The 22,838-nt window shown below is 43.2% G+C and overlaps 1 protein-coding gene across 1 annotated transcript in view; it reads left to right on the plus strand.

Annotated features, from left to right (window-relative positions):
• LOC124709056 (feline leukemia virus subgroup C receptor-related protein 2) overlaps window positions 1-22,838 on the plus strand; it is a 731,120-nt gene that overhangs the window by 213,415 nt on the left and 494,867 nt on the right. The window contains exon 2 of the mRNA XM_047240704.1: window positions 20,636-20,860. Within this exon, the coding sequence (XP_047096660.1) occupies window positions 20,636-20,860 (225 nt within the window). The remainder of the gene's footprint in view (window positions 1-20,635; window positions 20,861-22,838) is intronic.

Raw genomic sequence — 22,838 nt, forward strand, 5'->3', positions numbered from 1 at the left:
CTCCATGGATTTTAATACCTACTCCGAATTTTTCTTTTGTTTCTTTTATTGCTTGCTCAACATACAGATTGAATAACATCGGGGAGAGGCTACAACCCTGTCTCACTCCTTTCTCAACCACTGCTTCCCTTTCATGTCCGTCGACTCTTATAAATTTGAAAAATATATTTATTTTTTAAATGAATTCTTCTACCAGATTCTATAAATGTAATAAATTTTTAATTTAAACTTAACACAAAAGTTTACGTCTCAGTGGTAGATGTCACTTCCTCCAGTGAATCTCATGTTAAATATTTTTGGGTTCAGTACCTTACAAATAAACATATTTTGATGGTATGTTGAGTAAAAGTCAACAACAATTAACAATTTTCGTTTTTTATTTTTTTTAGGGTTTGCATAAAGTATCCAACCCTTCACAATACGTGTTATGGAAATAGTATTTATTTTAAAGTCTTTATCTCCACTTGCTTGGTGCGAACAGAGGAGAAATGTTCTGAGGAAATGTCACTGAAAAATTTTTGTGCTTTATTTTTGAGAGCTTTGTCACAGGCAGTATTCCAACGTAAATGTCTATACGATACATCATTCCTTAGCCAGATACTTAATTGCGAATAAGTGTTGCCAATCACAAGTTATTACTACAGGCCCCTTTAACGGGATCTGTCGGCCCCTCGCCCTCTTAACAACGCTTCACGAAGTGCTTCGCGGCTGCTGTTATGCGTTTGTTAGACAATTTGCATTCGATGGCCCACCTTTCACAGACGTATAAACATTCGTCGAGAGGATGATACTTTGATAATAGCTATTTCTGTCCGACGTAATTTTTGCGTGGTTTACACCAACTCGCCTGAGGCAAATGCCGGGATGGTTCCTTTGAAAAGGATACTTCAAACTTCCTCAATGCCTATCCTTTACCTACTCGAGTTTAAGCTCTGTCTCTAATGACCTCGTCGACGGGGCCTTAATACCCTGATGTCCCATCACGCTACAGTTCGTTCTTCACATTCCTTATTCGTAGGAATTACGTTTGTCGGAGCCGTAATAACGTCAATAAATCTCCCTTTCCTTGTATATATTAAATTAACTGTAGTTCTTACTCTGATGCTGATCTTTGACCTCAGTAAAAGAGAGAAATTATAATTATCATATCTTTATATCAGAATGGTTTAAATGACGATCTTCCATTATTTTAACACAACGACAGACTTCTCTTGACCGATCGATTAGACTAATATCTGCACTTTTCCTTCCTATCTTAATTTTTCTCTCTTTTTTTAATTTCAGAGGCGCCTTATCCTAGGGGCTATTGCCCAGATCGTCCAAGACTGTTTACGCCCCATCTCTTACCGTTAGATAGTCTCCATAATTGTGTGGTGATTATTTTTCGCATATCCTCTTCCAAAAAACCACAAGGAAACCGGATATTTGTGATTTTTTTTATTTAAGTTCATCGGGTTCAAAACTAAAAATACTTCTCGCAAAGCAGCTAAATGCAATTCTTAAAAAACTCGAGAAAATAAAATTTAAAATATTCCTACAATTTTTAATATGTTGAACGAAGGGGGTTTTCCTTCAGCAAGCAGTGTGGCTATGTGGTATAGTGCTTACCTGTCGCCTGGGGGGGCCTGGGTTTGAAACCCGGCTGAAAAAATTTCTTAAGCAAACTTAGATGTTGCATGAGCATTTACCTGAAGCGTAAAATTAAAAAAAAAAAATAGAAAAAGATCTAATCTGTGATTTTTAAATTAGTTTAAATTTCAATTTTTTTAAATTGTAATTTTGATTATGAGTCTTTTATAAAAGATAAATAATTAAGAATTTTTATTTGCAGTGAAAATTGGATTTTGTGTGCAGTATATAATTAAATATAAAACTACGAGTACTGCCCTTAAAAAGTCAATAGAATGTATTAATTGGCGTATATTTGAAGAATTTTGTATTTGAATGACGTAGGTATTCGAACTGAACGAAAAAAAGACAAAATTATGATCGAACTGAGACTCGACCTAGAGATCACCAGTCTCGTGTGCTTTATGTATCCTACGCTTCACAGAAATGCTCGTAGAAAATTCACTTTAGTTTAAAAAAATTGATTCAAACTGAAATCGAAAATTTTTTCCAAGAATTAATTTTGTATCTTTTGTTTATTATAGTAAAGCAAATTGCTTACGGAAGTATCGTTGACACGTCAGCACGGTAGCAAGGAAAGAGGGCTGACGGGTGTAGGGAAATACGTAGAAAGGAAAAAAAAATGGAGGGAGTTAACAGCATCTTCTTTATATAACAGCATAAAAGTTATTTGTTAAGTAAACGCAACAAAAAGCAAGTAGAAAAATTTGCAATACATTTAGTTACCATTTTTTGTTGAAAACTTTCTTTCGCATTTATTTATGTTTCTTCTTTTTATGATAAGAATCTTTTTTGATTGTCTTCTGGCTGCTGTTTTCTAAAAGTCTATTTCATTCACTTCCGTCTTTCCGCTTAAGTCGTCGAGACTTACAAGAACGGTCCAGTGTTTAAGTGCTTGTTTTGCTACGAACGCCATCAACTAGAAAATTATTATACCACTAGATATTCACAAAAAGAAAATTTTAATCAACACAATAAGGATAAAAAAAATAAGTATTTGGCAGACTATACACAATATTGAGAGTTCGTGGTAGTAGATTAAATGATTTGTAGTTTACACATACATAAATTATGAAGATGGCATCCACAATTTTTCGTGGAGCAGATAGAAAGAAGACAGTTAATACACAAACAATTTTAAAACAAACAGTTGAAGCAAGTGGAGCGGTTGTATTGCAGGGTACAATAAATCATTAAAAATTAGCAGGACAGTCAATAAGTATAATACTAATATAAGGAAAGACAGAGCACATAAAACTGGGACAAATTAAATCGTCATATCAAACATGAAAGTAAGACAGTCAACTAATGTGCAAAGTTGGATGGATAACAACAGGTAAAATAATATTTAACAAGATCTAATTTAATAGTTAAATGAAGCACAGTTTTCGATGGGAAAATGTCGGCGAGACGAACACTTAACGAAACAGAGAGAGAGGAAAATTTTCAGGCCCCTCAAACAGCGAGCGGGGACCATACCACAGAGCTATACTGCTCCTTATGTTAGTGTACTAAACGTGGCTGCAAAACTTCGAAGTCGATTTTCTCGAGAATTTTGTAGCGTTATATCGAACTGCTTTGGAAAAGACTTCATGAACTATAAACAAGGAAAACTACAAAAATCCGATTGGCGTGCCGTCGGTCCGTTTTCTTGGAGTAAACAAACATATCACGGTACGCAGTTGTCAACAATACGGGGTCCCTGCAGTCGACCGCGCCGTTGCTCGGCGACAGTTTCAGACGGTGCGACTGGTGCGTAACATGAACGTATCAACTCCCAGGCAGCACAATCTTAAGAAACCCGTGAAAAGCAGCAAGAACATGGGGCACCGATCGCTGGCAGGAGGTAAGCCATCTACAAACATCTGTGTTCCGCCAATGCGTACCAACCAAAACACGTGTGTGAAATCGACTACAGCTTGACGTATGACATACATTCTGATCTCCCAATGTTTCCCGGCGCAACTAACTGTGTGCTTCTGTGTGTTTTGCCCGGTTGTTGTTTTCATTCTATACACTTCTCAATTTTATGGAAACAAGAAGTCGGCAGAACAGCCGGAAGCCCATTATCAGACAAGAATTCTCACAGCATGTACGTTTATTAGATACGGATAAAATCCCACGCTGGTTTTCAAAATCACATTACCATGAAATTAACTCCAGTCATACAGCCTGTTTATCAGGGTCTGACAGAGGCACTTTCTCTTTCAGAAGCGCGAATTTTACAAATTTTGTAATTACAGGAAAATCACAATACTATAACTTTAACTTTGTGTTCTGCCTTAGGGCAGGTCTTGTCATGAGGGAAGCCTCGTCAGAGAGGTCCACCGCATGAGCGCCTAGGGAAGTGATTCCAGTGGTGGTTTCCCGTTGCCTTCCACTGATGATCATGAAGTGATAATGAGGACAACACAACACCCAGTCCTGGATCGGAGAAAATCTCCGACCCAGCCGGGAACCGAACCCGAGCCCCTTGGAGTGACAGACCGCCGCGCTGACCACTCAGCTATCGGGGCGGACGGAATACTATACAGAGTGTTACAAAAAGGTACGGCCAAACTTTCAGGAAACATTCCTCTCACACAAATAAAGAAAAGATGTTATGTGGACATGTGTCCGGAAACGCTTAATTTCCGTGTTAGAGCTCATTTTAGTTTCGTCAGTATGTGCTATACTTCCTCGATTCACCACCAGTTGGCCCAATTGAAGGAAGGTAATGTTGACTTCGGTGCTTGTGTTGACATGCAACTCATTGCTCTACAGTACTAGCATCAAGCACATCAGTACGTAGCATCAACAGATTAGTGTTCATCACGAACGTAGTTTTGCAGTCAGTGCAATGATTACAAATGCGGGGTTGGCAGATGCCTATTTGATGTATGGATTAGCACGGGGCAATAGCCGTGGCGCGGTACGTTTGTATCGAGACAGATTACCGGAACGAAGGTGTCCCGACAGGAAGACGTTTGAAGCAATTGATCGGTGTCTTACGGAGCACGGAACATTCCAGTCTATGACTCGCGACTGGGGAAGACCTAGAACGACGAGGACACCTGCAATGGACGAGGCAATTCTTCGTGCAGTTGACGATAACCCTAATGTCAGCGTCAGAGAAGTTGCTGCTGTACAAGGTAACGTTGACCACTTCAGTGTATAGAGAGTGCTACGGGAGGACCAGTTGTTACCGTACCATGTACAGCGTGTGCAGGCACTATCAGCAGCTGATTGGCCTCCATGGGTACACTTCTGCGAATGGTTCATCCAACAATGTGTAAATCCTCATTTCAGTGCAAATGTTCTCTTTACGGATGAGGTTTCGTTCCAACGTGATGAAATTGTAAATTTTCACAATCAACATGGGTGGGCTGACGAGAATCCGCACGCAATTGTGCAATCACGTCATCAAAAAATGGTTCAAATGGCTCTGAGCACTATGGGACTTAACATCGATGGTCATCAGTCCCCTAGAACTTAAAACTACTTAAACCTAACTAACCTAAGGACAGCACACAACACGCAGTCATCACGAGGCAGAGAAAATTCCTGACCCCGCCAGGAATCGAACCCGGGAACCCGGGCGTGGGAAGCGAGAACGCTACTGCACGACCACGAGCTGCGGACAATCACGTCATCAACACAGATTTTCTGTGATCGGTTGGGCAGGCATTGTTGGTGAGGTCTTGAGTGGGCCCCATGTTCTTCCACCTACGCTCAATGGAGCACGTTATCATGATTTCATACGGGATACTCTACCTGTGCTGCTAGAACATGTGCCTTTACAAGTAAGACACAACATGTGGTTCATGCACGATGGAGCTCATGCACATTTCAGTCGAAGTGTTCATACGCTTCTCAACAACAGATTCGGTGACCGATGGATTGGGAGAGGCGGACCAATTCCATGGCCTCCACGCTCTCCTCACCTCAACCCCCTTGACTTTCGTTTATGGGGGCATTTGAAAGCTCTTGTCTACGCAACCCCGGTACCAAATGTAGAGACTCTTCGTGCTCGTATTGTGGACGGCTGTGGTACAATACGCCATCCTCCAGGGCTGCATCAGCGCATCAGGGATTCCATGCGACGGAGGGTGGATGCATGTATCCTCGCTAACGGAGGACATTTTGAACATTTCCTGTAACAAAGTGTTTGAAGTCACGCTGGTACGTTCTGTTGCTGTGTGTTTCCATTCCATGATTAATGAGATTTGAAGAGAAGTAATAAAATGAGCTCTAACATGGAAAGTAAGCGTTTCCGGACACATGTCCACATAACATTTTCTTTCTTTGTGTGTGAGGAATGTTTCCTGAAAGTTTGGCCGTACCTTTTTGTAACACCCTGTATATATATATATATATATATATATATATATATATATATTTTTTTTTTCAGCATCCACACAAATGCTCCGCAAGCCGCCATATGATGAGTATCGGAGGGTGCCGTGTACCTTTAAGTCATTTTCTTTCCTATTCTACTCGCAAATCGTGATGGAGAAAGGCGACTGTCTATATGCCCATGTACGAGCCGTTATTTCTCGTATCTTATCTTCGTAATCATTACGCGAAATGTATGTAGGCGGCATTGGAATCGTTATGCCGTAGCCTTCAAATGCCGGTTATCAAAATTTTCTCAACAGTGTTTCGCGGAAAGAACGTCTTCTTCCCTACTGCGAATCCCACTTGAGTTCGCCAAGCATCTACGCAATACTCGCTTGCTGACCGAACCTAAAGGTAACAGATCTAGCAGCATGTATCTGGTTCGCTTCGATGTCTTCCTTTAATTCGACCTGGTGTGGTTACACCCAATCTTGGGTGCTGGTTCCATTGTATATCGCTCTGAAACGTACGTCTAGATATTTTAGCGACGCGACAGTGTCGATCAGTACTCCAATAATGCTGCGTTCGAACATTACGGATTTGCTTCTCCTACCCGTCTGCATAAACTTACATTTGTCTACATTTAGAGTAAGCTGCAAATCATCGCACCTACTAGAAACTTTAAGTCATCTTGTATCCTCCTACAATGAAATCCACCTTCTCGTCCGCCACAGCATCATTAGCAAACAGCTGCAAATGACTGCGCACCCTGTCCCTCAGCTTATTTATGTACATATAGAATAAGAACAGTTCTTCGAACATCCATGGGACAATCCTGACTATACCCTTGCCTCTGCTGAACACCTGCCGTCGAGGATAACGTACTAGTTGGTAATTTCCAAGAATGATTGCCTATCGAAGTCGCGAAAAGAAGAGCGTTAAAAGAATACTTGCAATTACAAAGGAGACGACTTACCTTATTCGTCGTCGGTGTTGCCGTCATGTGAAAGTCCATTACGGTGGTCTGGATGGATTATTTGGAAGAGTCGAACCATGTATTCTTCCTGATATTCGTTTGTTTTCCGCACTGTGCGCAGTGAAAGTGTAACGATATTTCAGCATCGAAACTGCTCTTACGAAGTTGTACACACTTCACACCACCACGATCTACACAGTCCTTTCTTTCCTCGTCCGGTAGTACTACATATTTGCGACGAAAAGTCGAACAATTTTATACACTGGATAAACAAGGAATTAGATTCTTCCATGTGAGACAATCCGCCGAAGAAACGTCGAGAACACTAGACATCCCACTCACTAACGACATAATTCGTCTGCGTTTCCCTAGCAACTCACCAATAATTCACGGAGGTATGTAATTTAGAGCAACTAAGAGAACGAGGAAAACAGATAAAAATGACGATCACAAATAACTGATCACAACGCCCGCCATCGGAGTCACCTGCTCGATTTACGATCGCACGTTCGATATGCATCGTTTGCACCCAGCGACTTCGATAGGCAATCATTCTTGGAAATTACCTACTAGTTTCTACTACTTAAGAAGTCTTCCAGCCACTCGCATATTTAGGAACCTATTCCGTATGCTCGTACCTTCATTAAAAGTGTGCAGTGGGGCACCGTGTTAAAAGCTTTAAGGAAATCCAGCACCACGGAATCTGCTTGTTGCTCTTCATCCGTAGTTCGTAGTATATCATGTGAGAAAAGGGCAACCTGAGTTTCGCACAAGCGATGCTTTCTAAAACCGTGCTGATTCTTCGACATAAGCTTCTCGCTCTCGAGAAAAATAATTGTATTTTAACTGAGAATATGTTCAACGATTTTGCAGCGAACTGATGTTAAGGATATTGGTCTGTAATTCTGCGGATCCGTTCTTTTACACTTCTTACATACAGGAGTTAGCTGCGCGTTTTTTTTCCATTCGCTTGGGACTTTGAGCTGGCAAGGGATTCCCGATAAGTGCAAGTTAAGTAAGGAGCCAATGCCATGGAGTGCCCTTTGTAAAACTAAAATGACATTTCATCCACACCTGGCGATATATTTGTATTCAATCCTTTCAACTGCTTCTCTACGCCGGGGATGTGTATTACTACGTCCTCCACACCGGAGTCAGTGTAATGTCAAATGACGGTAGGTCTGTCCGATCCTCCTGCGCGAATGATTTCTTAAAAGTGGGGTTTAAAACTTCGGCTTTCCTCCTGCTCTCTTGTATAGCCACACCGGACTGGTCAAAGAGTGACTGGATAGAAGCCTTGAACCGCTTAGTGATTTTATGTAGGAACAGAATTTTCTCGGGTTCTCGGCAAGATCTTTTCCTAAGGTGGCAGTCGTTATGTTTCGCGCATTATTCTTTTTAAAAATGCACGAATTTCTACTAACGTTTGACTGTCATCATTTGAGAATTCTGTTCAGCCGACAGTGCTACAGTGTCTGCTTCATCAGCAATTTCCAAATTTTGTAACGGAAACAGAGTGGATCTTTTCCGTCCGTAATCCACTTATTCGGCACGCATGTCTACTAGACATTTTATTTCGATGGACAGACCGTCAAATGGTCTTATAGGTGCATATTTCTCGCCTTTCTCTACAAAACCATGTTCATTACAGGGTATTGCAAATCATTTTTTCTGCTAGTGTCGTACTAGTGAATTTCTCTGTTACTTTTTAGCTAAGATGAATTGTTGACAATAAATTTCACAAGCGAAGAAGATCGTGTAAACAGATGTCCGCAAGGTGTTAGTGTGTACATCACTCTGATAACTCTAATTGCTTTCTTTTGTGCAGTGAAAATTTTTGCCTAAGTAAGGAGTTAGACTAGAATATTATCACGCAAGGCATCAGTGAATGAAAATATGATATTTAAAGATAATTTTGCATACATTTGGCCACAAAACGTTTTTCTTATAATATAATTTTATTCTTCATATCGATCCATTTAACTTCATCGATCTTGAACCATGAAAATCGTTCATCACAAATGAGGCAAAAACCACTTTACAGTGAAACTAATATTATTATGCTTTAGTATTCATGTAACCAAAATTCTTGTCATTTTTAACTTTTATGACGTTTACTATCGATAATTCAATCGACAATTATTCAAAGACAGGAAGTTGATAGTTTTCATATTGTCAAAGTTTGCTGCCTTCATTATTATTAGGAGCATAAAACTTTATACAAAATAATTATTTCCAGAAAACATAATGTAAAGTATATTTGAAAAGTAATTTCATTTAAGACAGTCATAATAAAATTCATTTCAACTACATGCTGTTCTAGAATTATCTGGACGCTATGCACCAACAGAAATTTTAGAGGCAAACGCGCCATAATAGTTTGTTGTTTCCGAGATTTATAGATATAAGTGTCAAGATCTTTGTGTTGAAATGTTGCACAATGCATTTACTTAACAAGTGGTGTTGAAGAAAGTGTCAAGTATTTATGAATAAATGTTGATGGTATCAGAAAGCAGCAATATTCCATTGACTTTTACCGTAACAAAAAGCCTTGGACCTATTAATTGGAAAGCATAAACAGGAGCCGACACCCTAGACCATGGGACAGCCATAGCAAGATAAGTAACATTTATCTGCTAATGTAAGGTTTCTGCCCTTAAGAAATTATGTGCCCGCATCTCGTGGTCGTGCGGTAGCGTTCTCGCTTCCCACGCTCGGGTTCCCGGGTTCGATTCCCGGCGGGGTCAGGGATTTTCTCTGCCTCGTGATGGCTGGGTGTTGTGTGCTGTCCGTAGGTTAGTTAGGTTTAAGTAGTTCTAAGTTCTAGGGGACTGATGACCATAGATGTTAAGTCCCATAGTGCTCAGAGCCATTTGAACCATTTAAGAAATTATGTAAACTTTGACAACACTAGAAAGGTACGAGTACTACAAGAAATTCCTACTCGACGATCGGTTATCAACATGACGAGGAAATCTACAGATGACGTGACTACGTATTGGCAAGTGGTCTTAATTTTGCTTCTACATCGGTCACTAGAGGATTTTGTCAGTTCCATCGAAGATGAAGTGCGACGTCTTCCAACAGAGGCTGCAGAAATAAATGGTCCGAAATCTTACCGTGTCCTGACGACAGCCGCACCATCGAAGAGCAACATAACTTATCAATAGCCGTGGATGCGGTAGTACTCAAGTCAGATGAGGGTAATGCTACAGTCCTTATGCCACCGAAGGACTATATTAATAAGATCAAACCTTTGATGTGTGACTCAACGAATCACAAAATCGATAAGGATCCTACTAACCGTGTGGTGCGAAAAACAGTAGAACTTTAGACGAAAGTTTTCTTGCAAAAGACTCCATTAAGCGACTGAGACCGAATAGTTCAGTTCCATCTAGGTTGTACGGACTGTCCAAGATCCATAAAGGTGTATCTTTACGTCATATAGTAAGCAATATTGGAGTAGCCACCCTGTGATTTCGCCAAATACTTGGCGTCTTTACTACGAGAACCCATTGTAGGCAAGTGGCCAGGTCATATAAGAAATTCGAGTGATTTAATCAGCAGACTCCAGTCATTCAAACTCAAGAGCAGCGATTTGTTGGTCAGTTTTGACGTCGTTTTGCTTATTACAATGTGCCTTTGGTGGACTCATTATATCTCATAGCAAGAGGTCTGAGGCTGACATTACCGCGCTGTTTAAGCATACTCTCTCCTCGACGTTCTTTTTATTCAACAACAGATTTTTTGAACAATCGGCTGACAGTGTCACCATGGGAGTCCTTTGTCTCCCCTAGTGGCCAACTTTCTCATGGAAGTATTTGCCGAGCGAGCACTCGACTCAGCTATTATGAAACCAACAGTTTTTGGCGGTAGCTGATGACACTTCTATTATTTGGTCTCATGGTGTGAACAGTCTCAGAGTTCCTTCAACATCTGAGTTCCATACATGAAAAAATAAAATGTACTGTGAAGGCGGAGAGAGATGGTTGCTTGCCGTTTTTAGACGTCTTTGTGCGACGTAAGAGCGATGAAACAATGAGGCATCCAGTGTTTCGAAACCCCATTCATACTGACCTTTATTTGCAGTCTGCTAGTTTCCACAATCCTGCACAAACGATAGGTGTTTTAAAGAGCTTGACCCACAATGCCGATTCGATCTCAGATGCCGATAGCCTGCAAAAGGAACTTGGACGCCTGCAAAGTGTGTTCCTGAACAACGGACACCCGTATCAACAAGTTCAGAGTGCTCTAAAGACGTACAAATGACAGACAAAGAAAGAGGTTGAGGCCTTCAAAATTGTAAATGTTTCAGCTAAAATAGGCAGACTATTAAGAAGACATAAAGTAACCTTTCGACCTCCTTCCAAAATATCAGCACTTTTGAGATCTGTTAAAGACGATTTAGAGTTACGCAAAGCTGGTGTATACAGGATTCCGTGTGAAAGCGGAAAATCTTATCTAGAGCAAACGACACGCACTGTGCACGATCGCATTATAGAAAATCAGCGACATAGTCGCCTTCTCCAAGCAAATAAGTCCGCTACCGCTGAACTCTGTACTTCTATTGATCATTCGACGAAATAAAATGAAACAAAAATTGTGGCCCACGTTTCAAAATTTTGGAGCTCAATCATCAATGAATCAGAGGAAATACGACTGTCTGAGTCCCTTATGGATCAAGATGGCGGTTTCCAATTAACTTCTGCATGGGACCCAAGTATAGGAAAAACTTCGTGCTCTGCGTAATCAGCGTCATCCTACGATTTTACTGCACGAAGACAATCGTTCTGACATCGAAGAGGCGAGCGTTTACGGCGGAGGGCGCGCATAACAGCACAAAGACTTACAGCAGAAGCGCATACGCTCAGGCAACGCATATGCAGTGCCAACTGAGACACCGCGAATGTGCCAGTGGGGTCTGAAATAGGGGAGCTCAGTGCGTTGCTAATCTGTGTTCACCTGAAGATGGCCAGAAGACTCTGCGCCGAAATATCGTACCAGCATGTTACAGAAATCCGGCAGTTCTCCCGAAAATTTTTCAGGACAAGCTAGAACAGTTAGTTCAACGCAGAATGTTTACCTTTTGTACATCTACGAACATTTGGATAGTAAGGGATATGTAATGTGATACATGGAAGAGCTTCATTGAGTATTTCATTCACTTCCTCATTGCATCGTTCCAGTGAAAGCACAAGCTACGTTTTTCGCAGAACACTCCTTTTTTTTATCCTATGGCAACATCCATGCTTTTCGTTCGTGGATGATCAATTTTATGAAACTCCGATATTAGGTAAAATGAAAGAAAACCAGTAGATGTAGTGAAACAGAAATTTAATATTACTCTTTTCGTGTGATTCTTGCGCATAAAATCATGTCTAAAACTGTTACAATAGGCACTGAAAGAATAATACAATTTTCAAGCCATTTTATATCATTTAACATGACAGTAACACGATCGCTAATGTCGCTACACTTACACAGTATGTGACGGTACGTCACATAAATGGACATTTGGAGAGAGGGAAAAGAAGTTTTTGCTATGAGACGTGTGAAACATAAATTATCTAAAGACTAAGTACGTCTGCACGATGTATAACAAATAGTAAAGAACGTAAGTTGTTGTTATCAAAACCCAAATATCGATGTAGTTAACAAAACACAGTTTTTTGGTAGAATCTCTGTGTAACATAGCCATGAAGATCAGACACAATGCTTTGATTGAGCAAGCTCTCCTGTTTTTGTTTCGTCTAGAAGTAGGCCGCCATTGTAACGCTAGATAATATTTAATGTAAGTTTGGTTGTAATTTAGTAAAATATACTTACAATTGTTATTAGAAAGTGTGTATTATTGACTTAGTTGTCACCTCATGATTGCAACCATTAATTATAATTAACAAAGTTTTTACAGAACTTCGTAGTGCAGAGAGCTCATCTCCCCTAGCAAGATTTAGTCGGCCCTTAAGCTGACTGTATTATTTAATTAAAATTTCATGTCGTAATATTAAATGTAAATGCGAGAGACTTCTCAATCTTGATCTTTAATTAATTTCAAAGTTAAAAAGATTAGTAATAAATTTCATTTACTAAAATCCACAGCACTGAAGGAGTTCAGTATGTTTCATTTTGGCAGCCTAACGGCAGACGAGATTCTCTCCAGTTTTGCCTTGCAAATAATGAACAAGAAATATTGAAAATCATTACACCCAATAAGCTCTGCAATATCTCCGTTAATCTTTGTGACATTTGGTACATAAATAGCCAGTAGCCCCTGAGACCCATATTAATAATTACAGTTTGCGCAAGAATACGCATATTTTCTTTTCTAAATAGCAGCGCTCACGCAAACTATTTATTAGAAGGCGGTGATTCGAGCGTTGTGTTTAAAAAATATTATATCGTACGTACTTCGGAGCAGCCCATGTCCGTACGTGTGTTATCGCGGTATAAGTTAATTAAAAATCTCATGCTAGCCCACAATATTTAACCCCCCCCCCTCCCCCCCCCCCCCCCACACACACATATAAAGTTATAACGTGATAAGTATTGTAACAAGAAACGCTTAAAAGCGGCATCTGATCGCCTGTTGTAGTTTGACTATATTCCATTAACCTTGTTTGGGTTTCGTTCATGTGTAGGTGTGTCCAAATGAAAAGGAGACTATAGTTATATGTACAGAAATTCAAATAAAAATATTGTAATTACAGTTCATGTGGGAATGTGGGACAGTACAACTATACCTAGGTGCCATAGACAATGGTACGCCGACCCCAGGGCCCAGGAGGGAAATACATCGTTTCAGTGGAGAAACGCTTAGGTTGCTGACGGTTCCAGTTTTCCATGTTGGCCTACACTTCCTTGTCACAGGAGAACCTCTGACATTTCAGAGACTGTTTTTAGGGGCCGAAGGTATGAGAGTCACGTGGGAGATACGTGGCTGTGAGGAGGATGTTCTAGGACCTGGCATCGAGATTTTTGAAGCAGTTAGAGGGTCGTCTTGGACGCATGTGGGCTAGCATCGTCCTCTGAAACCATTATCCCATTCGAGAGCTTGCTTGCCTCTGCACTTGTTCTTGATGTCCTCTTTGAAGCTCGTCAATGTGTCGCGTTATTGATCAGCGTTAACTGTTGCACTCCCAGGCCTTCAGTCTAAGAGGAGAGGTCACTCTTCATGGAAAAAGAAACCGAGAATCACCTTTAGGACTCAGAGGCTGAGTTGGCTTGTTTTGGACAAGGGGGGGGGGGGTCATGATGAGACCCCTTCATGCTCATCTGTCTGGAGCTGAAGGTAGAGTGTATGTAGTGACACCACGTTTCATCACATGCCACAATTTGAGCCATGATGGGTCAGTCAAACACCCGTTCTCGCAGACTTCCGATTCTCTGTAAGATGCTTGGGCGCAAAGAAATTGGAAGACTGGTCTTTGTGCTGATCGGGGGGAGTCCATCACGCAAGGAAATGCAAGAAAAACTCTTCAGAAATGAGGAAGTTGCCCAGAAACCTTTAAAGCTGCTTGTGCAACTGGAAAATACCACCATACCAACTCTCGGCAGACATATTCGTGGCATCGCATACGACGCCATTTTCTTTTCAGTTGGACATACCTTGCATACAAGATGATTGTCATTAACTTACCGAGCGAGGTGGCGCACTGGTTACCACACTGGACTCTCATTCGGGAGGACGACGGTTCAAACCAGCCTTTGGCCATCCTGATTTTGGTTTTCCGTGATTTCCCTAAATAGCGCCAGGCAAATGTCGGGATGATTCCTTTGAAAGAGCACGGCCGACTTCCTTCACCATAATTCCCTAATCCGAGGACCCATGACCTCGCTGTTTCGTCCCCTCATCCTAAATCAATCAGCCAACCCTATTAACCCCCGAAGCGACATAGATGAAACTGAGATAATTAAATTAATGTAAGACACATTGGGCAGCAAATGTCGGGAAATCAGTGACAAATGTTTAATATGTGACGCCACCAGATAACATACCTCGCTCCACACGCAGCGGTAGAGCCTTTCGGTCCGTTGCACCTGCTCATCCCAACCCAAGTCAAGTCAAGTCAAGTCTTGACGTCGGTGTGGGTCTGGGCCCACCAGCGCGGCTTTAGCATTTGGGGCTCAGGGTTCGGCTCTTGCGTCTGCCAAGCAGTACTTTTTTCCATTGCGTTAGCCGATTAAGTCTTTACACAGAAGTAAGATACATGATTTTATTTACCGCCTCCCCTGGTTTATTGCAAAGTGTAGTACAGTACAACAAAAACCTACCGTATTGCGCCACAAGTAATGAGCTTCAGACCTCAGTCGTTATCAGTAAATGACCTACGTTTTCTTTAAAAATTATTCCATTCCACTGTGGCACGATGCTACAGCAACGAGTTTCGAATTATTCTAGAATGAAAACAATCCTGACAGCGAAATTACTTAATATCAATGACGCGTTTCATCCATTTGAGACATTGCCAGATATAAAATGGAAAATGGACTCCACAGTAACTGCATATGTAATCTAGCATCATAGAAACGATTAAAATACAATGTCGACTTTAAGCACATCAGGTGACTCCTCCACTGCAGTGCAAAAACGATCCATCTTGCAGTTTGTGTTTCTATGACGGATGGATAACATATACAATTACTGTTGCGTCTGTTTTCCATTTTATATGGCCTCGTGACGGATGGGTTCTATATCCAGCTACTTTTTACACACACTGATGATGTCCCAAAAGGGTGAAACGAGTCATTGATATTAAATAATTTCGCAGCCAAGACTGTTCTTACTCTGGGATACCTTATCTTTACAAAATAAAATTTACGAACAAGAAAAGTTCGGGCAAAAAGAAAGAAACAGGAACCAAGAAAGGCGTTGCTTCGTTACAGCTAAGAGGATAATAGTAATTTCTACGTCAATAATAGATCACATTTACAAAAAGTGTTAGTAATTTGCACCGTTTGCTCAAATGCCAATATAAAAATATGTTGTCATCCCTTCATGCCCGGCAGGTGTGGCCGAGCGGTTCTAGGCGCTTCAGTTTGGAACCACGCGACCGCTACGGTCGCAGGTTCGAATCCTGCCTCGGGCATGGATGTGTGTGTTTTCCTTAGGTTAGTTAGGTTTAAGTAGTTCTAAGTTCTAGGGGACTGACGACCTTAGATGTTAAGTCCCATAGTGCTCAGAGCCATTTGAACCATGCACGAGCTCGAAGGTACCCCCCGTAGTTTGGATCACCGCAACGGTAACAGCTAAGCGGGCGATGAGGCTCATTTGGGACTGTACTGGAGCCCTGTAAACTAGCTCCTTCATACGCCCCCCCCCCCAAAAAAAAGAAAACAAGGTAGTGGGTTTAAATCTGGCTAGCGAATTAGTCCGCGTCGACCAATGCACCTATCTCGATACACCTGATTTAAGCAATATCTTGTTGCGATGGCACGCTATGGCGGATATCCATCCTGCTGAAGCCACATGTTTGCTCTTATTTCCTGCATAAAATCTTCAAGTAGCTCTGGCAACCCCCGCCCACTCAAAAAGACTGATAATGGCCATTTAGATCATCAGGTAAAATGTAAAGTCCCATTATTTGATTGCCTAAAATTCCTGCGCATTCAATAACCTAAGATATGTCTAGACGGCCATGCTCGTGCATTTGATTTGAATTAGCATGGAGTCATCACTCTATACATTTTTTGCCTTCAGTGTTTACTTGCGCGCAGGATCCCTGTTTCACGCATTCGACTAGCCACAGTGGCAGACGATACGTAAGAAGGTAAAACACGCTGTGGGAAAATCTGTGTGTAAATACGTATTGCTGGAAGCGCATTGGAATTAGGTGAACCCTAAGAGATGCGTGTCTGCAGGCTCATTAAATATAAACGGAATCGTCGTCGTCTTGTACTGCCACTGCTGCAAGCACAGACGTATGACATCGCAAAGTGGAAGAAGGAAAACATAGTAACCTACAGGGTGAAAAGTATTTAAACCGATAAACTCTGTGAGGTTGTAGGGGACATCAAAAACCAATATTTTTCCCTAATGTCATTTTTTCCTATGAGGATTATTTAAACCAGTGGAGGTCGTATTACGCTCTTCAGTTGATAGAGGCCATATTACCATCTTCAGTTGTAGGCAACTGCTGTCCACCAGTGTAGTAGTGCATTGTCTCTGTTTACTAATGGAGCGATACACCTGGAGTGAGTACACTGATACGGTTGATGCGTACTACGTAGCGCACCACAATGGACGAGCTACACAGCGGGTTTATCAACAACAATATCCTAATCGCCGTATCCCGCATCATACGACCTTTGCTGCTGTGTACCAACGTCTGCATGAGACCGGGTCATTAAGCATATTACCTGGACAGGGACGCAGTCGCACTTTAAGAACGCTGCAATTTGAGGAAGCTGTCTTGCAGCATGTGGAGCGGGATCCTTCAATCAGCACTCGTGCAATTGCAAGTAACATGGGGACGAATCAGACGAATGTAAGAACAGTCCTTCGAGAGCAGTTGTTACGTCTTTTTCACTTACAGAGTGTCCACAACCTGGAATCAGTTGATTATCCACCCAGAGCACAGTTTTCACAGTGGTACCTGGAACAGTGTGAAATGCATCCTACATTTCCATCCTCTGCGTTGTTTACCGATGAATCGACGTTCGGGCGTGTTGTAGTCTTCAACATGTTTGGAGTAAGGATAACCCACATGCCACAGTTACTAGCGCTCATCAAGTGCGGTTCTTCGTTAATGTGTGGGTCGGTGTTGTTGGGGCTGTTTAATTGGGCCGTATCTGCTACCTAGGCCATTAAATGGCAGGCACTACTACAATTTTCTCGCCAGAGCATTGCCAGAATTTCTGGAAGACGTCCCGCTCCCTACAAGACAAGGCATGTGGTTCCAACATGACGGGGCGCCGGCACATTTCAGTCGTCGTGTGCATCGATTCCTGGACCGACGGTTCCCAGAAACGTGGATTGGCAGAGGTGGTCCTGTACCATGGCCTGCTCGATCCCCAGATATGTCCCCTCTGGACTTCTTTGTGTGAGGAGAGATGCACAACCTTGTTTACGCAACTCCCGTTGTATCAGAAGAGGATCTGGTTGCCCGGATAGTAGCAGCGGCATGAACAATTCAGGATACTCCCGGGGTTTTTGCCCGTGTCAGACAGAACATGATCCGACGGTGTAACATTTGTTTACGTGTCAATTGAGGCATTTTTGAAAATCTACTATAACTGAAATTGGGTTGTGTTAATGTGTTGTCTCTTGGTCATAAAAAATGGAAAAGTATTTGTTGGTTTAATTAATTTGCCGCCAGAGAAATCTTCCTCTACCGGTTTAAATGCTCCTCATTGGAAAAAAATGACATTAGGGAAAAGTATTTGTTTTGATGTCCGCTACAACCTCCCAGAGTTTGTCGGTTTAAATACTTTTCACCCTTTATAGGGGCGATGTGTAGCACTGACCCTTACCGGTGAGGGTAGGGCCGGCAAGCTCCTTATATGTAAACCGAAGGTGGAGAGAGCGAGAAAAGAAAAGAAAGGAAAGGAAAGGGAGGGGATCACTTGTCTCAGCTGCATCGGGACATTGCACCGAATCAGCGGCGACGAGTGACACGGTGTACCGGACCGGGATTCGAACCCGGGATCTCCGGCTTACTAATCAGGGGCGTTAACCACTGCGCCATCCGGGACACGGCGCGAACTCTCTCGACTCAGTTAAGGCCGACCTACATTCCCATCTATCACCACTTGTCCGCAGTCTCTGTGCATTTCCTCAAAGTTGGCTACTCAGAGATTGGCACACAATGTCGGACGTATCTGTGCATTCGCACTGAAGACTGTCGATACATTGCCCAGCTAGACGTATCAGTTGTATGAATGCATGTTGTTCTCCGAAACGACAGACAGCATGCATTCGTATAAAGACAACACACATACTTGAGGCGAGTTACGGATGTGATGACGTCAGATGTTCTACATTGCTCATCGAGGTTTGGGACATTTCCCGACGTTTGCGGCCCCATGTGTCCTATATTAAATTACTTATCTCAGTACCATCGACGCCGTTTCGGTTTTTTTAAGCGTCAGTAATGTGATAATGTTAGCATACATGTGAGATTTTTCGGTGTTAGTTCATGCTGTTATATACACTACTGGCCATTAAAATTGCTACACCAAGAAGAAATGCAGATGATAAACGGGTACTCATTGGACAAATATATTATACTAGAACTGACATGTGATTACATTTTCACGGAATTTGGGTGCATAGATCCTGAGAAAACAGTACCCAGAACAACCACCTCTGGCCGTAATAGCGGCCTTGATACGCCTGGGCATTGAGTCAAGCAAAGCTTCGATGGTGTGTACAGGTACAGCTGCCCATGCAGCTTCAACACGATACCACAGTTCATCAAGAGTAGTCACTGGCGTATTGTGACGAGCCAGTTGCTCGGCCACCATTGACCAGACGTTTTCAATTGGTGAGAGATCTGGAGAATGTGCTGGCCAGGGCAGCAGTCGAACTTTTTCTGTATCCAGAAAGGCCCGTGTAGGACCTGCAACATGCGGTCGTGCATGTCCTGCTGAAATGTAGGGTTTCACAGGGATGGAATGAAGGGTAGAGCCACGGGTCGTAACACGTCTGAAATGTAACGTCCACTGCTCAAAGTACCGTCAGTGCGAACAAGAGGTGACCGAGACCTGTAACCAATGGCACCCCATATGATAACGCCGGGTGATACGCCACTATGGCGATGACGAATACACGCTTCCAATGTGCCAAACACGGATGCGACTATCATGATGCTGTAAACTGAACCTGAATTCATCCGAAAAAATGACATTCCGCCATTCGTGCACCCAGGTTCGTCGTTGAGTACACCATCGCAGGCGCTCCTGTCTGTGATGCAGCGTCAAGGGTAACCGCAGCCACGGTCTCCGAGCTGATAACCCATGCTGCTGCTGACGTCGTCGAACTGTTCGTGCAGATGGTTGTTGTCTTGCAAACGTCCCCATCTGTTGACTCAGGGATCGAGACGTTGCTGCACGATCCGTTACAGCCATGCGGATAAGACGACTGTCATCTCGGCTGCTAGTGATACGAGGCCGTCGGGATCCAGCACGGCGTTCCGTATTACTCTCCTGAACCCACGGATTCCATGTTCTGCTAACAGTCATTGGATCTCGACCAACGGGAGCAGAAATGTCGCGATACGATAAACCGCAATCGCGATAGGGTGCAATCCGACCTTTATCAAAGACAGAAACGTGATGGTACGCATTTCTCCTCCTTAAACGAGGCATCACAACAACGTTTCACCAGGCTATGCCGGTCAACTGCTGTTTGTGTATGAGAAATCGGTTGGAAACTTTCCTCATGTCAGCACGTTGTAGGTGTCGCCACCGGCGGCAACCTTGTGTGAATGCTCTGAAAAGCTAATCATTTGTATTTGACAGCATCTTCTTCCTGTCGGTTAAATTTCGCGTCTGTAGCACGTCATCTTCGTGGTGTAGCAATTTTAATGGCCAGTAGTGTAGTTACGATACCATCCCATAGTGTTTAATTTACAGATGTCGGATCATAATTCACGTTATTCTCGTGCAGCAGGCCTGCACGACATTGGCACAGGTAGTAGACAGACAGACAGACAGAGAGACAGACAGACAGACACCCACTTGCGAGGTGTGTTCAGCACGAGTGGTGTTCCGCAGGGCCTGCGCGTGTGCCTGCTGGCGGGCATCCTGGGCACGGCGCTGGGCTCCTGGGTGAAGGTGTTCTCGGTGGGCCGCCACCTCTTCTGGGTGGGCTTCGCCGGCCAGAGCATCGTCGGCGGCTCGCAGATCTTCATCCTAAGCCTGCCCGCGCGCATCGGCGCCGTCTGGTTCGGCCCCGACGAGGTCTCCACCGCCGTCTCCATCGGCGTCTTCGGCAACCAGGTCAGTACGCGCGCAGACCAGCTGCTACCTGCCTACAGCGATGGTGGTGTTCTGTCTTGTTCGTCGAAGCTGCTCTGCTGTTCCGAAAGCGCGAGGACACAGTTCGTTTATTTACAACCTGATATGAGTGCAGATCAAAAACTGGCTCCTTCTGTAAAATTGAAAATTAGTGGTAAGTTCCTATGGGACCAAACTGCTGAGGTCATCGGCGCCTAGGCTTACACACTATCTAATCTAGTTTAAACTAACTTATTCCATGGACAAGGCGCACACCCATGCCCGAGGGAGGACTCGAACCTCCGACAGGGGTGAGCCACAGACCGCGCGGCTGCTCCGCGCGGCTCTCCTTCTGTCCAGGGAATTCGGACGGTAAATAGTTCGACAAGGAAACGTCCACAGAAAGGTTCACAGCTTTGGGGGTCGATTTTTTTAAAACCATCTATACGGCGATCTAGGTTAACACTGTGGTGCCGGCCGGTGTGGCCGAACAGTTCTAGGCGCTTCAGTCTGGAACCGCGCCACCGCTACGGTCGCAGGTTCGAATCCTGCCTTGACCATGGATGTGTGTGATGTCCTTAGGTTAGTTACGTTTAAGTAGTTCTAACAAGGGAACCTCCCCATCGCACCCCCCTCAGATGTAGTTATAAGTTGGCACAGTGGATGGACCTTGAAAAACTGAACACAGATCAATCGAGAAAACAGGAAGAAGTTGTGTGGAACTATGAAAAAAATAAGCAAAATATACAAACTGAGTAGTCCATTCGCAAGAGAAGCTACATCGTGTGCAGGCTGAGCTCAGGAGCGCCGTGGTCCCGTGGTTAGCGTGAGCATCTGCGCAACGAGAGGTCCTTGGTTCAAGTCTTCCCTCGAGTGAAAAGTTTATTTTCTTTATTTTCGCAAAGTTATGATCTGTCTGTTCGTTCATTGACGTCTCTGTTCACTGTAATATGTTTAGTGTCTGTGTTTTGCGACCGCACCGCAAAACCGTGCGATTAGTAGACGAAAGGAGGTGCCTCTCCAATGGGAACCGAAAACATTTGATCGCAAGGTCATAGGTCAACCAATTCCTCCACGGGAAAACACGTCTGATATATTCCATACAACACTTGTGACGGCATGTGCGTCACATGACAGGAATATGTTGTCGACCCACCTAACTTGTATACTTGGCGAATGGATAAAAAGATTCTTCTACCTTGCTCGATTTAGGTTTTCTTGTGGATGTGATAAAGTAGTGAACAGTCAACTGCCAGCCAGGGAGCCTCGTTAGCAGGAATAGAGCTCTTCCGTGCGCTGTAGTCGACTGACGTCGTGTTTTTCGATGTTTGTTTAGGTGTAGCGTCCACATACTACGGCGCAGTTACCTCGCATCGGACGGACGGACGGTCAGATAACAATTGTCTGAAAATAAAAAATTAAACTTTTCACTCAAGGGAAGACTTGAACCCAGGACTTCTCATTCCGCAGCTGCTCACGCTAACCACGGGACCATGGCGCTCATGAGCTCTCCTTGTTCATTATGTTGTCTATCTTGTGCATGGACTACTCAGCTTGTATATTTCGCTTATTATTTTCATAGTTCGACACAACTTCTTCCTGTTGTCTCGATTGATCTTTGTTCAGTTTTTCAAGGCCTATCCTCTGTGCCAATTTATAACTAAATCTGAGGAGGGTGCGATGGGGAGGTTCCCTTGTAAGTTCTAGGGGACTGATGACCTCGGGTGTTTAGTTCCATAGTGCTCAGAGCCATTTGAACACTGTGGTGTACATGTCCAATGCAGTGGACAGCTGTTAATGGTCGTTCTTTAGCGTTTTCAACTAGTCCTGAGGATGCAATTGCACGTAGAGCACAGCAACCGCAGGGAGTGTCCGCTGGGGGAGGGGAGGGGGGCGGGACTGCGTACATTTGCAGCTTCAGTGCTGTTTGACAAGGCGAGAGAAGCCACCATTAACAGCTGTCCACTGCAGTGGACATGTG

The sequence above is a fragment of the Schistocerca piceifrons genome, chromosome 7, assembly GCF_021461385.2.
Source record: "Schistocerca piceifrons isolate TAMUIC-IGC-003096 chromosome 7, iqSchPice1.1, whole genome shotgun sequence".
In the NCBI taxonomy this organism is placed as follows: Eukaryota; Metazoa; Arthropoda; class Insecta; order Orthoptera; family Acrididae; genus Schistocerca; species Schistocerca piceifrons.